The 16,564-nt window shown below is 39.2% G+C and overlaps 1 protein-coding gene across 3 annotated transcripts in view; it reads left to right on the top strand.

Moving 5' to 3' along the window:
• Positions 1-16,564, top strand: part of Mtus2 (microtubule associated scaffold protein 2) — a 381,665-nt gene that overhangs the window by 212,942 nt on the left and 152,159 nt on the right. For all 3 annotated transcript variants that reach the window (XM_027928898.2, XM_027928897.2, XM_027928896.2), the window contains one exon: positions 15,540-15,638. In XM_027928898.2, coding sequence (XP_027784699.2) covers positions 15,540-15,638 — 99 coding nt within the window. The remainder of the gene's footprint in view (positions 1-15,539; positions 15,639-16,564) is intronic.

The raw sequence follows: 16,564 nt of genomic DNA, 5'->3' as shown, positions 1-16,564 counted from the left end.
GTAACACCATTTTCAGAGATGAGGAATTTGTGGATTTCCCAGAGTCAGAGTAACTGACTATTGCCGTTTAGATGAGGTGTCCCCCAAATGCTCACGTGTGAGACAATGCAAGAAGGTTTAGAGGGCAAAGTTTGGCTCACGAAAGCCTTAACCCAATCAGTGAATTAATCACCTGATAGGATTAATTGAGTGGTAGTTGAAGGCGGGTGGGGTGTGGCTGGAGGAGGTGGGGTATTGGGGATATGGCTTTGGGGTATATATTTGTATTTGGCAAGGGAAGATCTCTCTCTGCTTCCTGGTCATCAAGTGAGCTGCTTCCCTCCACCACACTCTTCCACCATGTTGTTGTGCCTCACCTTGCGCTCCAAGGAATGGAGCCTGCTGTCTATGGATTGAGACCTCTGAAACCATGAGCCCCCAAATAGTCCTCCTCTACTGTTGTTCGGGTCAGGTCCTTTAGTCACAGCAGTGAAAAAGCTGACTAGAACACTGACCCAAGCTTGCAGTGAGGTCTCTCTTTTCCCTAACTCTCTCCTCTTTTAAACATACCACATTCATTTACCTATTGAAATATCTGCTGATGAATAAGAAATTGGCCCTGACTTATGACTGCTGACCATGACATTGACTTCAGACTCCAGAATATATAATATCATGAAAATGTTAATTAGAATTTCTTTTCAAAAGAAAGCCACTTTTTTTTTGGAAAGTGCTTAATGTGGAAGACAAGACCCTAGATGATGTAATTAGAATTATTCCTTCATCCGGTAAATCAATATAATTTGTCTGGAGCCATGTGTTACAGCATTACTCTGTGGTCCACCACAATAGCCCAGACATCATACTGAACATCAGAAGATGGCACATGACCTCAGAGATAGGACCCTGAAATACAGGGTCCCCTGACCTAAAAGAGCTCTGACTGCTTTGAACAGTCTGCACATCAGGGAAGATAAGTGGCATGAATAAGCATGGAGTGCCTAAGTAATCTGTATATGCAACTTAAAGCAATGTGACAACACCATTCTGGGTGTCTGAGCTGGGATAATGGGATAAATAGCCTTAAACAGGCCAAACTGATATGGTGGCTCCTTGAGGAGCAGCTATAATAACAATAATGGCCAGCATTTAATAAGAACTTTCTATGTCCATCATCTCATTGGGTCCTCACATATATACCCATGATTCATGGGTACTATATTAACCTTATTTTATAGATTAAGAAACTTTGGATTAGAGGATCAGGTGATTTGCCCAAGGTATCAAAACTTGGAGATTGCAGCGCTGGATTTAAGCTCAGGCATCTGACTGCAAAGTGGTATCTACCTGCACAGTGTCCTTTCCCATAGCCCGGATCAAGGGAATTCTGATGGTTTCTCAGAATTCACCCAGCAGAGCATGAACAGCACTTTTATGCCTTTAACTTGGGGAAAAGTGGCCCATTATAAGCCCTCTTTATTTTCAATTGGCTGTAGCTTTTTTAAAAGTCACTTTGAACACATTTCTGTTTTCTAATAACTGTTTGAAAGAAGGGAACAAACTTATAAAAAAGTCACAGTGAATTGTTAGTTTCTATCATGTAGAATTGAATAGCAGAGGTAATAGGGAGTAAGCTTTGAAATGAGACCCAGATTCTAATCACAGTTGAACCACTAATAGCTATATGACCTTGATTCAATTACTTAACTTCTCTGACCCTCAGATTCCTCATTAGAGAAAGGAGAATAACAGCAACCTCATTTAGTAGTGATTGAATATACTAGCACCATGCTTAAATCCATAGGTTCTGTCTTAGTCCATTAGGACTGCTATCACAAATTCCATAGACTGACTGGCTTACAAATAGCTAGCATTTATTTCTCACAGTTCTGGAGGTGGGGAAGTTCACAGTCAAAGTACTGGAAGACTCTGGTGAGCGTCTGATGCTTCATACATGGTGCCTTCTTGCTGCAGCCTCACTTGGCGGGAGGGGTGAGCAGTGCTCTTGACCTATTTTATCAGGACCTAATCCTGTTCATCAAGTTCATCAATCCTGTTCATCAATCCTGTTCTGACCGGATCACTTCCCAAAGCCCTCATCTCTTAACACCACCACCCTGAGGACTAGGTTTCAACATATGAATTGATGAGGAGAGGAGAGATGACACCAGTATTCAGATCACAGAGGGTTCTAGACAAATAATTATGATAATTAAGTTAATATCATTAATAAGCACTTTTTGTGCATGTGTGATGCCTGGCATTATGGTAAGCACCATTAATGCACTATCCCATTTTTTCCTCATGCACCTGTGGAGTAGCTTTGTTATTATTAACCATTTACACAGGAGAAAACAAAGGTTCAGAGAGTTTAAGCAACCTGCCTGAGATCAGACAACTAAGGATACAGCAGGGCTGAATGTCTGAGCCCTTAACCATGCACTAGACAACCTCCCATTATATTTTTTTTTACCTATGTCTGCCTCCAACTTGAAAATAATTGATATTTAGAACAACTACTCCTATTTTATGGTGGCCACGGTCTCAATTGTCAGTTATCACTTAAATTACTATGTTCGTAATTTGTTCACACTTGAAAAATATTGTAGATGAATATTGTCATGAGATGATCACAACAGATCAGGTTTTAAGGAATGTTGCAAAACAAAAGCAGACAAAAAGAACAACAACAACAAATACACTTAGCCAAAAGTCCACAAGATAAAAAAATTAAATGGCCAATAAATATATAAAAAGACACTAAAATAATTTTCAGGAAAATGCAATTCAAATCACAGTGAGGTACACACCTTTCAGAAAGGCAACAGTTTAAAATCTGTCCTATGTGTTGGTGAAGATGGAGCAAGTGAGGAACTCTCATAATCCTGGTGGAGAATGGGAGAATGGGATCAGACACTTTGGAAAATAGTGTGGCCTTATCTAGTAAAGTTTCATGTGGGCCATAACTTAAGGTTTTCCTCATAGGCACATGAGAAATCCATACACATGTGCACTTGGAGACATTATGAGTCTGTTCAAAGCAGCAGTGCTCAGAATTGCTATAAGCAGAGACATAGCCAGGCCTGGTGGCATACGCCTGTAATCCCAGCAGCTCAGGAGGCTGAGGCAGGAGGATTGTGGGTTCAAAGCCAACCTCAGCAAGAGTGAGGTGCTAAGCAACTCAGTGAGACCTTGTCTCTAAATAAAATACAAAATAGGGCTGGGATATGGCTCAGTGGTCAATTGCCCCTGAGTTCAATCCTTGGTACCACCACCACCACCCCCAAAAAAGCAGAGGTAACCTGGGTTTCTGTCAATGGTGGAACAAAGAACTGCTTTGTGCCACATGTGCATGATAGATCACCATTTGTCAGTGAGAGTGAAGTAGAGCCACAGGCAGAAAATTATAAGTATGATGTTTAGTAAAAATTGCAAAACCAGAGAATCTTTACAGTGTGATTTTACTTCTACAGCATTTGTTAATATAAGGATATTGTGTACGGGCATAGTAAAGGTGTAAAGGAAAGCAAGCTATGATGACTAAAAGCATCTGGCAGTGGTCTACCTGATGCAAATGGAAAGTTGAACGTCAGCATGCTCCTGGCTGCCAGTGACGTTCCAATGTCTGCCCCTTCACCAGTATCATGGTGCTGGCCTTGAAGTGACTTGTCGAACTATTCAGATAAGTGATGAGGGTTACACTTCATACTAAAAGTTGGAACTTAGAATCAAAATAAAGAATTTAAGATTATATATTGAATAAATTAAAATATATTCACATTAAATAATAGTCTTTAAGTATTATTTTATTAAGAAAATCTATATGAATACATCTAATTTGTTCTGATACAATGCATTCCAATGAATTCACGGTGATGATGGCTGGATAAAATTATAATGCAAATGAAGAGAGAATATATTTTTGTTTTCATTTTTCTCCAATGAATATTCTTTAATAGAAAGAAGTAGAAATTTATTAACTTGATGACTGAGTCTTGACTCATTATCTTAGTCACATAACTTAGTTTAAACTAAAAGCAACAGAAGACAAAAAACAGTTCACCTGTTTACTTCCTAATTTTATTAGTCATTATTCCTATTCATAGAAAACCTCAATCTCAGTTTCCCATTTATTAAAAAAAAAAAAAGCAAAAGATGTACAGTACAATTAGTATTTCATCAAACAATAGTCTCTGGATTTCCAGAGGAGTTCACATTCATTGGAGGGAAACTGAATACGAATATTGACTTTGTTCTGGTGACCTTGAACGTCTTGGAGGACTAGAGATAATACTGGACTCAAGAAAGAAACCCTTGAGTTGCATCCTGCACCCCTCTTGCTGACACCCTTGCTGGGGACCTGGGAAGCCTGTCCTTCCCAGAGAGACATCTGCATACTTCACAGCTCAGCTCCAACATGGCCTTTTTCAATGAAGCCCTACCTGGCTCCTGCTCGGAGCTCCTAGAGAGAAATCTTTACCTAGACCTTGCTCTGGGCTGGCACTTACTGAATGAGCTTGTCATGGATTATTTATGGTCCCACTAATTGGTAAGTTTCTGAGTCAAGGACTTTTTCTCTTCACTTTGGAAACCCCAACAGTTAATACCATCTCAAGTATGGTGTAGCCACCCAATATATTTATATTTTAAGACTGTTGATTATGACAGAGGAGAGAGGTACCAGGCAAGAAATGAAGAAGAGAAAATAAGAAGAGGTTTCAAAGTTGCCAGGATTTCTTTTAATCTTAAGATTGATTTCATTTTCCACAGTGCAACCATCATATATATGAAGGAAGGAACACTTAGGACCTTTTAAGAACAGACTATTCCAGAAAATTAAAAAAAGGATGCTGTAGCCTTTGGAGAAAAACCACAGGATGTGGACATGGGAACACTTACTTAATTCTAAGTAGACCATGTTAGGAATTTTTCATTTATATGGGGAAAATGTGAACTCCAAAAACCACAACTTTATAATGCTTTTGAATTAATTTCAAAATTAAATTGTGGGATGAGACAAATAATCTAGACCATTTCTTTTACCTTGGCTCACCTAACTCAAACTGCTACGATGAATAAAGCCCAAATATCCATTTGTATGGTTTCAAAAATACAAAGTAATTCCCCCAACTACTTATTCATGCACATATTCTCAGTATCTAATAGATCATGCAGTGTCCTGATTCCCCAGGAGAACCAGATTATTTTCTTCCCACAAATCCATCATATTCAGAGCTTTACTCGTTTGGTTTCAAACAGGGTGTACAGTGATTTCTCTCTACTCACTTAGGATATGCCTGTTTATTATGACAGAGGAGAGAGATACTGGACAAGAAATGAGAAGGAGAAAATAAGAAGAGGTTTCGAATTTTCCAGGAATTCTTTTAATCTTAAGGTTGATTTCATTTTCCACCTAGGAAAAACATAATTAGTGATACTAACCAACTCCCTTACTTCAAATATTTTATTGTGTGGGCAGTTCCCACGCATTGTCTAAAGGTGAACATGGCAGGTCTAACTGCATTCAGCCCGCAGTGTAAAGACTTTGTAGCCCAAAGCATTGTGGCAGCGCCCAGAGTTCTCTAGGCTGGGGTCTGAAGAATGCAATTGAACTTGGCAGCTGCACCCAGTTCTATAGGAGAGGTGACCCTGGTCTGAGGAAGTTACAAGAAGTGGACTAAATGTAAGAGAGATCCAGAATGTGTATTTCACAAGATCAGACATTCTCTTCAGTGGAAAAAAAAAAAGTGAGAAAGAAGGAGGAGAAAAAGAGAAGACCAAAGGCACATTGAGAGTAGATAAGAGTAAGAAGTTATTTTAGGTGACATTGAGTTCAGCTTCAGGCATATCAAGTGTGATAGAGTGCATGAGAGATACCCAAGGAGAGAGATTCATAGAGGCTGGAGCACAAATATCAGGCTTTCCATAAAACAGAACAGAGAAATCAGAGGAGAGCAACATTTCAAGAAAATTTCCTAGATGAGAGTTGGTAGCTTAAAAGGATCTACCAATGTCCAGTAAAAAAAGTACCCAAATGGAGACACAGTGGCATGTGGGGAAAAGGAGAAGGTATCAAGCATCAGATTTGCTAGTAGCAACTTTGGAAGTTAAAAGAGAAATATCTTCACATTTCTTAGGGAAATGATGGCCACATTAAAATTTTGAGTTAACCCTAACAATTGTATAAAGACATTCTAAGCTATGAAGTATTACATAATTTTCTTCCCATGCACCTTTATCCAGAAACTAAAAAAGAAAAAAAAAGTGCTCTACCAAAGGAAGGAAGCAGATTAATAAAAAGAAAGACATCATGGTAGTCTAGAAAATAGGAACCCAACTTAGGGAAGAGGCAAAGGAATTTCCCAAAATGATAATGAAGATTCCAAGATACTGCTATGCCACAGCCCTAGAAATAACCAGTCTAGAATAAAATGGGAAAATGAGGACTCCAGGAAAAATGACTTTAAGAAAAACAAAGTGAAACAGAGGTATATAACCTTACATGTTATAATTGTGACTGGAAAGTTGTACTCTGATGACAGTTATGGGTAGAATTAGTAATGGGTCCATAGAAAACTGAACAAACAAAAACCAAGGCAGCTGTTAAGTCCAGGAAAAACAAAAGGTCATTCAAGTAAGAAAAATATCTCAGTGTAAATAATATTTAAACAGCTGTAGCAAGGTGAACAATTAATTTTTATTTGATTAAAAATATGATATAGCTATAATGAGATGACAAAGAAGGTAGTGTATAAAGGAGCCTACAGAGAACAAAATTGTCATTTTCTGAATTGGAAAGTCAACAAAACACATTTACGATATAATGTCATGAAATTATGATATAAAAGTGTTTTTTTATATATCTGTGGGAAAAAAAGCTCAAAGAATTGAAAACAATAAGTACAAAGACATATGTAGGGATGGGACAAGATGCTGCTTATTTTTTGTTAAAGCAATAGAGAATAATCTTTCAGAAAGGAACAGATATAGATAGTTACAGATACAGAAGAGGCACAGGCAGGACTATGATGTTTTAAAAAATTAAGTTTAGAGCTCAGTGGAAGAGCACTTGCTTAGCATGCATGTGGCATTGGGTTTCATCCCTAGCAACACACACACACACACACACACACACACACAGAAGACCTTCACCATCTGTGTTCACCTTCCCCTCTCCTCACACCCACCCTCTGAAAGCTTGCTCACTCCTGCCACATCCTTCCCTTCAAACACCCTATGGAGCTGGACTCACTTGGACTCATTATACATTCTCATGTCCCTGTCGCAAGTGGGCAGACAGGCAATAGAACATATTATTCACTGAGGCCACAGTGGCGTAGTGAAATGGAGGCTAGAATTTGGACAGGAAGTCATAGGTTCAGATTTTGACTTGTACTACAACTTACATTCCTTTGGTTTTTTCATTGCAAAGTAATAATACAGGTTGAGTGTCCTATACTTTATGATACTTTATGCACATAGCTTGAAAGTAGTTTTATACAATATGTTTAGGGCATCTGTATTTTAACTGTGACCTGTTCATGAGATCAGGTGTGGAATTTTCCACTTGTAGGGTTATGTGGGTGCTTAAAAAGTTTTGTATTTTTGGAATGTTTTGGATTTTGGATTTTTGGATTAGGGATGCTCAACTTGTACCAATAATAATACCAGCAGGGGATGCAGAGGGAGTAAGTGAGATCAGACCCATAGAAGCAACTGCTACCTGGTACCTGGCATTTATAAATACTTTCGATAAATATACTTCGCGAAATTGTGACCTCCCTAACAGTCCATGCTTCTGTATATCATTGGGACTGTGCCTGATGGGTCCTTGGTACTTAATAAAGAATGAATCAGTGAAATTTATTGGAGAGGGATGGAATTATAAAGCTTTTAACACTACATACATTTTTTTAAAAACACTTCTTCACTCTTTTATCCTTATCTTTTCATAATTAGTTCAGAATTATTTCATAGTTTTACCCCAGGGAATAATTGGGTCTCTATTGTGGGTCTAATTTTTGAAGACCTTTGAGGATAGAGACTCCCCCCATCTCTGTTATATCCCCAGCTACAATGTCTGCCCTGGAACAGGCGATAAATGGTTGTTGAAACGAACCTTCAGTAGGTTAAAATCTACTCTCCTCTCAAGTACAGCCTGATAGAGTCCTATCGTTCCCCTTAATTAACTTCCTTCCCACCTAAAATCAGGTATTTCTTGGGATGGTTTTTTAAGTTACTACTGACAGCTAAAACCCTTTCCTTCTCCTCTTGTCCTTGCACCTAATTCCACCCCTGCTTTTCTTTCTCCTGTAATTTACAACTCATTCAGGTTTCTCTTTTATTTGCTATATTCTTACCCAGTTTAATGTTTCCTTCCTGCATTCTGTTCAGTCCCTGTAAATCTAACTGGAAGTGTCACTCCATTCAGTTTATCTGGAAAGTGGCCTCAGACTCTGTGTCCCCTGGTGACCTGGTTCATGGTTCATGGTTCATGGTTTCTGTTCAGCTGACCACCTGCACTGTTGCTGCACTTGCACTTGGTTCTTCTCCCTGCTCTTCCTGTTCTGTCTGCAGATTTCCTGCCCTGGGGCTGGGAGCGGGTTTGTCAGGCCAAGATATGGATCAGAATTGTCACCTTCGGTTTCCCAGGCCTTTGGAGGGACAACGTAAGACGGCTGAGGGATAAAGTCCGTGGCTGTATATTTTCTTTATCCTTTTTTGTTTCTTATCTTTTTTACTTATACTGAGATTTACTTACTGAAATTTGCCGCCTTTTGTGAATTTAAGAGCCTATAAAAATTTCCCTTTGATTTTTTGATGTGCTTTCCTTTTATTAAAAAGCACATATAGCACTCTTTTAACTGTTATCTTAAATCTATTTTTTATTTTTATTTTTTGTCATTTAGATGTGCCCAGTGAGAATTCCGAATTAACTGTTGTCACATGTCATTTCATCTTTAAAAAAAAAAAAAATGACAGCCTCGTCTCCAGAGTGAGCCATCACTTTCTCTCTCTCTTTTCTTTACAGTTAATTTATTTATGGAATATTACTCAGAATGAAAAGAGCCATCACTTTTGATTGGGCAGCTTTAGGGCCAAATTCCATCCTGAAGGCTGCCATGCAAGTTGTCTTTGCTTAAAGCATCCATAATGAACAGGTTGTGAGTCACTATTACAATGGCCACTTCAGAAATAAAATACAAAATGCAGCTCTAACCAGCTCTTGTCAGAGCCACTCATATCATGGCCCTTGTCCACGGGACAGACTGAGCTACTTAGGGATTGCCAGGCAGTATCTTTCGCCTTAGGCCTTTGGGCTCCTTCTTGCTTTTCAATCTATCATGAAACATTTTGAGACCATTTGGGTTTGTAGTACTTTGTCTGGAGTTGGGTGCATATTATCAGTGATGATATTTCAAATTAAACTAATGGGCTTCTCCTCTGAGACTAGACTGGGACTGACATTTTGTTCTGCTTCTATGGTTTTCTTCCCATGACAGAAACCCTAAAGGTAAGGTCTAGACTTTTTATATGTACATCATTTTATTTGGCTCTGCATCTCTATAGATAAGGTGCATGCATGATAGTTTTGACCAATATACAACCCCGTGAGATAGATACACTTGTATGGATTTATTAGAGAACTCTTTTCTCGGGCTGGCATTATATAATTCAGCTCTTTTTTGGTTCCAAGTTATAGAGACCTAACTCAAACTTCCTTGGCCAAAAAGGAAACCGGGGGGAAGAGGGGTTTTTGGCTCACATAACTGAGCCATTCAGGAAGACCTGCTAATGTGAGGCACCACTGTACCCAGGTACTCAACATTCCATCTCCTGGTCCTTCTTTCCCCTCTGCTGGTTTCTTCTCAGAAAGCCTGTCCCTGCTGTGGACAAAGAAAGTTGTGATGGTTGATTTTGGGGTGTCAACTTGACTGGATTTAGGGATACCTAAATTAGTAAGACAAGCTTCTGGGTGATCTGTGAAGACGTTTCCAGAGAAGATTGGCAGGTGGGTCAGCGAACTGATCAGGAAGACCAGCCCTTAATGTGATTGGTATCATCCATTCAGCTGGGGGCCTAGAAGGAACAGGAAAGTGGAAGAAGGGGGAATTTCTATCTGGTTCCTCCTTAAGCACCACTAGGTTCCAGGGGGGCAAGGATACGTTTTCTTCTGCTGCTGCCCTTGCACGTCAGACTTCAGATTCTTTAGATTTTGGATTCTAAGACTTGTGCCAGTGACTCTCCAAAGGACTAGAGGCTGCACATTGGCTTTCTTTGTTCTGAGACTTGCTTCTCTGGCCATCATAAAACTTTTCAACTTATGTAATCATGATTATTTCCTAATAAATAAAATTAGTTCCTAGTAAATAATTATTTCCTAGTGAATATATATATTCATGTGTACATATTTCTACATATATATGTAGACACATGCAACATAAGTACATAATCTTTGATTTTCTTTCTGTAAAGAACCCTGATAATACGATGCTCAACAACAATTCCAGGTTTACCTCCCACCAGCTTAGGCATCTATCAGAAATAGTGTTCTTTTCTAGTAATTCCAGCAATATTTCCAAGGCAAGAATCATGGATGTTTTCATTCTCAAACCAAGACATAGCATAATGCCAGAGTGATGCCGAGTTCTGACTAGGCAGGTCTGGACCACATGCCCACCTCCAGATCCAGGTGGGTCGACCCCACTGAACCACGTGCATCAAGGGGAGGAAAAGGTGGATTCCCAAGGTAAGCATGGATACTGTTAAAAGAAGCTGACCAGACCAGGCAAGATACATGTAATCTGCAAGGGGAAAGAAAATTAAAAAAAAAACAAAAAACGATTAAAGTCTAAGGAAAGATTGCTAAGCAAGAAATGTCAAGGAAGTTAGAAAAAGTTTCATAAAGAAGTTTTCGGAACATAAGGAACTAAGACAGACCAAGCGGTTAGTGTTTTCTTCTTTTTTTTTTTTATGAGTAAAAAGAGTTTCTTCATTATTTCATTCAGTTAGATGGGGAAGTTGTGATAGGCTGAATAATGACCCCCAAATATCTTCATGTGCTAATTGCTAGAATCTTTGAGTGTTGCAAAGGGACTTTGCAGATGTGATTAAGTTACATTATGAAATAGGAAGATTATCCTGGATTATCTAGATTAGCTCAGTGTAATCAGAAGCATCCTTTTAAGAGGGAATCCGGAGGAGCTGGAGGAGATGTGCTGATGGAATCCAGGACTGGATGGTATACTCTGAACACAGAAGAAGAAACCATGAGCCAAGGAATAAAGGAAGTCACTAGAAGCTTAAAAAGAAAGAATTCTCCTCTTGAGCTTCCAGAAGGAAACAGTCCTGCTGAAGCACTGACTTTAGCCCAGTGGGAATTATCTCAGATTTCTGATCCCCAGAATATAAGAGAGTAAATTTGGGGTTTTTGTTTTGTTTTGATTTTGCTTTTGCTTTTTGGTACCATGGATGGAACCCAGTGGTGCTTAACCAGTGAGCTACATCCCTAGCCCTTTTTTTTATATTTTATTTAGACTCAGAGTCTTTCACTGACTTGCTTTAGAACTTTGCAGGGGCTGGCTTTGAACTCACAATCCTCCTGCCTCAACCTCCCAAGCCGCTGGAATTACAGGTGTGCACCCCTACATCCTATAATTTGGGTTGTTTATAGTCTTTCATTAGAGTAGCAATAAGAAACTAATACAGAGGTTTCCAATAAGAAAAATAAGCTGAATATGAGACTGAGCAGCAGACCAGGCAGACCCAAGAGAGGCTGAACCTTTCACTTAAGGGGGAAACATGGGTTATGACACTGCAGGCCAGGATCTGTGATATGACAGATGGGACAAGGGGCAAAGGATATGAGATCCTGGAGGTCACTTAGCCCATGCCATAGAGTTGAGACTTCCTAGACCATGAGAAGCTTTGGAAAGTCTTTTGAAAATAAACACATGTAATCTGGTTAATGATTTGGTAAGGCCCTTCTGGCAGTGGGAAGGAGGATGAGTTAGGTAAAGATGAAGAAGGTAAAACATGAGTCAGAGAAACCACTCAGGAGATTTTTGTAGTTGTCCCAGCAAGAAATGATGGGAGAAGTGAGCTAGGTAAACAGTGAGAATGAATCAAGGGTCAGATTCAGGCACCACCACAGATGCAGAGGCAGGAAGACACAGTGACTGCTTAGACGTGGGAGGATAAAGATGAGGACAAATGGTCTCTGGTGTCGGTGACTGGGGGAACAGTGGACAAAGAAAGATGACTCAGGAAGAGGGCTGAAAGGAAAAGCTGATTTGGTAGCTCCATTTGGGTCATGACGGTTTTGTCGTCTAGTAGGTTAGTGGTGATGTCTGTGTAGTAGAAACAGGTCCAGATCTCAGGGGAGATGTCTGGTCTACCCTCACTGAAAATGACAGATTTTTTGTAGCCACTGGTGTACATACATCAGTGGTGCAAGCAAGCTGGGTGGACAAGGTCACCCAGAAGAGGAGACAGCAGAAGGCTGGGACAGCAGCCTGGGATACTTTTGCTCAAGGGAAGGAAAAGAAGGAAACAGAAGCAAAGGAGGCTGAGAGCAAACGACCAAGGACAATGGGAAAGCCATGAGACCAAGGACCACACTAGCATTACTAGCCACTCAGCCCCGCCATGTAAGGGTGGCTTACAGTGGACTTAGGAAAACATTTAGGATGAATCTAAATTGAAGAAGGCTGCAAGAAGAAGGGACTGTCTTGAGTAATGGTTTTAATTCTCTGGACCATCAAGAATTCCATAACTACACAGGCACATCCCTCCCCCTCCAGGCAGCCTGTGTCCTACAGGGAGGTTTGTTGGCAGAAGGAGTCTGAAACTCTCCATCCAAGCTATTCCTCTAGGATGGCTTAAACGAGACTAGTGTCTCCTGTCCTTTCATGGATCAGACAAATTATTTTCATTTCTCTTTTTTATGTGTTTTTATTTCTTATTATACAAGTAATGTGTGATCATCATTAAAAAAAATAGAAATAACCGCAGAAGCATATTAACATAAATAGTAAAAGCCCTTCAATCCTACTGTTCAGAAGTAACCACTATTAAAAAATTTGCAGGTCTTTCAGATGACATTTTGTGTTATAAACATGGGGTAATGCATTCTGTTCAACAGCTAACGTTTTTATTATTATGACTATTTCCATGCCAGTATACTACAGGGCTGCCTCATTGTTTTTAATGGTAGTTTTAATAATACTCCATGGTTTGGATATGCCAGAATTTATTTAATCATTCTCCAATGTGCATTTGTAGTTATTTACAAATCTTCATTTTCGTAATTAATGTGATCCATGTCTTTGTGTGTGCATCTTTGCACACTTATGGGAGTTTTCAAGAAGACATTGGTAGAAATAGAATTGCAAGGTCATCGGGTATATAATGAGTGCTATTTAGTGTGAAGCATAAGGCTCTATCCATCATCACACGTGGCCAGATCCTATGCTCAGGAAGCTTGCTTCCTATTGAATTGTAAGTGCCATAGTACCATTATGTATATAAGTCCCAGAACTTCTCAAAATGGAAAAAGAAAAGATAAAAGAAAAAGAAAGAAGAATTACAGGGTCAAATGGTTCAATATTTAAATTTCTAATTAAGGCCATAAATTGTACTCCATGAAACCTTAATGGAAAATACTGAAAGGCTAAATAAATATTCACGTTTTCCTTTTTTAGGAAACATGTTTGGTGGATATCTGGCCTTTAACATATCTCCCTTCTCAGTTCTCAGGAATCATGATATCTTTCCACATTTGTTGATACCTAAAGTCAAAGCAGAGGGACGCAGAGATGGGTGATGTTAGCCCCATATGGGATATCCTAATGTGTGCCTGGGACCTCTGAGGAGTGGAGAAGTGAAATACCAACCTTCCAGAGCCCTACAATAAGTAAATTACAGATTGATCTAGAAATCTGTAATAGTGCTTTTAATTCTGTAAAGAGTAAAATTGACATATTTCAACATATGAAAATTTTAAACTACAGATACTGTAAATATGTTTTTAAAACCGAAAAGCTGAAAATGTTATCTATGAAATAATAAAGGATTGATACCTAGAATAAATGAAGAGTTCTTACATATTAATAAGAAAATGGGCAAATAGTTATAAAAAGAGCTGTGTGTAATTAGGTGATTTTCAAACGAAGAAATGCATATGACCAATATGTGAAGATTCTTGGTTTGTGGCAAAAGTAGATTTAGACTTCAATATTGGTGGGGCATGGGGCATGTTGTCAGAAGAGTTGTTCTTACACATTGCCATTTGGAAGTATGTATTAGTGCATCCTTTGGGTGGAAAGATGTGCTGTCTAGCACATTGCAAATGAGTAGACCCGTAATCCAGCAAAATTGTGTCTGTGAATTTGTCCGCTAAAGATATTGGTGCATGTGTACAAAGGTGAGATTAGCAGAATGCTTCCTGTAGCACATTTAGTTATTTTGATAGGTAAAACCTGTAAACGATCTACACATTCATGCAGGGGAGGGTGGTAAAATGAATTATCGTACATCTTTTTCTCATGAATATGATGTGGCACTTCAAAAAGATCTGTAAATAGACTGATGTAAAATATCTTCCACAAATGTGATTAATTTAAAAGAAATTTGTGTTTGATTAATTCATTTAGCCAATAGCTGTGTTTGTAAGCATTTATGAATACTTATTAAAAGATCAGGGGAAATAAACACCAAATTGCTAGCATTCATTACTCTGGAAAGGACAATTTGGATGTTGGGTTTGGGGGACATTCACGTTCTGTGTCTGACACCATCCCAAATTTTGTATTCAAAATGATAATGGTGAAGCAGAGGCAGGTCTGGGGACACTTACGTCTGTGATTTTGCTAATCTTCCATCCTGTTCTTTGATTTTGCAATGAAAGTGACATGAAGGCAAGTGTCATGGCCAACACACAAGGGAGAAGCCACCTTGTGTCACGTCAGCCCCTGACATAATTTGAGGCACATCCACATGCTGTTCCCAGATACCACCTGTGCTCAGGTTCCACAAAGTCTCAACTGCCCCTAAGAGCTAGAAGGCTCTCTGGGTCACCTCTGTGGACCAGCTGCATGGAAATTAATTAGAGTCAGACTGTGTCCCCTGGGGCCGGGCTCCGGAGGATGCTGAAATCATTAGCAGTGATATTTAGCTACAGCTTCCTTTCCTGTTTTCTGAAAAATTGTTTCAGCCGAGAGGCCAGCAGACCAAGTTGTTGGCTAAGGACAGTAAAATTTTAATTTCCAGATACTTTGTGAGGGTCACTGAGGTGACAGTGACCTCAGAGAAGGGGGCATTTTTCATCAAACCAGAGATAGCAGTATGATCCTTCCCCTGACCCCTCAAAACTAAATTCCCTTTGCTATAAACACATATGTCATCCCTCCAACCCAGGGGGTAGTGACCATAGAAACAAATCATCCAAATATTTTGTTATTATTGTTTTGTTAAAATGCCCTTTGCACAATTTATGCTCCCTGACCATTGAATTGTAACTAGCTTTTTCTGTCTATTTCTCTTCTCAAAACTATACATAGGAGCAAAGAAAGAAGCACAAAAAGATCAAGATGCCAATAAACCTACTGTTTCATCTCCTAAGAGAACAGCAGCTTCTACCACCAAGCTTCATTCACCAGGTATTTAAGAGGTGTGATCTGTGTTATTTGGGGAGGAAACTTGGAGTCAGTTTGATTCAAATGCTACTGACAGAGCAATGCCAGCCTGTGTGTTAGTGGTGATTGTTCAGGGGTGGACGTACATAGGCTGATGTTGTCTGACTCCAGTTACAACGAGCCAGTCGCTGGCATCATCTTCACCTTCAAAAACAATCTGTGATGATGTGTTTAAGTGGGAGATTTCTTTGTGTAGTTGTGTGTGCTATTCCAACAGCATGTAGAGATAATTTATAATTGGAAATCGACATCAAAGACCTCACCTTGAGAAATATTTTTTTTTTCCTAAAGCAGAGAAAAACAGAAACAATGGCTATCAAATGATGGCTATCTTGTCAGTGAGGAAAACAGCTGTTTACATTCAGATCTGAATAGGTTGTGTAAGATCCCTTGAAATAAGTTGAAACTTAATTTTGAATGTTCATATTATGAGGCACTAACTCCTCTGTAGAACAGTCTGCAATATAATTTTAATGTATTTTTTTTTACCAGAAAATAGTGACTATGACAGTAGCTTATTTAATCTATTATTAAATGTCAGGTACTATCCTAAACTCTTTAAATGGATTAACTTATTTAATGTCCCAGTAACTCCATGAAACATGTACCATTATTGTCCCCCCCTTTACATGTGAGAAAACTGAGGTCCAGAGATTTTTAACTAATTTCCCTAATGTCCCAGCAATAAAGACACAGGAGTGCAGCCTTGGTGTGCTAATCAGCTTTTCATCACTGTGATAAATACCTGAGAAAAACACCTTAAAGGAAGAAAGACGTATTTCAGTTTGCTGTTTCAGAGGCTTCAGTCCATGGTTAGCTGGCTCCAAGGCAGCCACATGACAGAAGGGCAGGGCAGAAGAAAACGGCTCACCTATGACACCTTATGACTG

This window comes from Marmota flaviventris, chromosome 4 (genome assembly GCF_047511675.1).
Source record: "Marmota flaviventris isolate mMarFla1 chromosome 4, mMarFla1.hap1, whole genome shotgun sequence".
Classification (NCBI taxonomy): Eukaryota; Metazoa; Chordata; class Mammalia; order Rodentia; family Sciuridae; genus Marmota; species Marmota flaviventris.
Note: the sequence above shows the minus strand (reverse complement) of the source record. Positions and strands in the feature narration are given on the sequence as shown.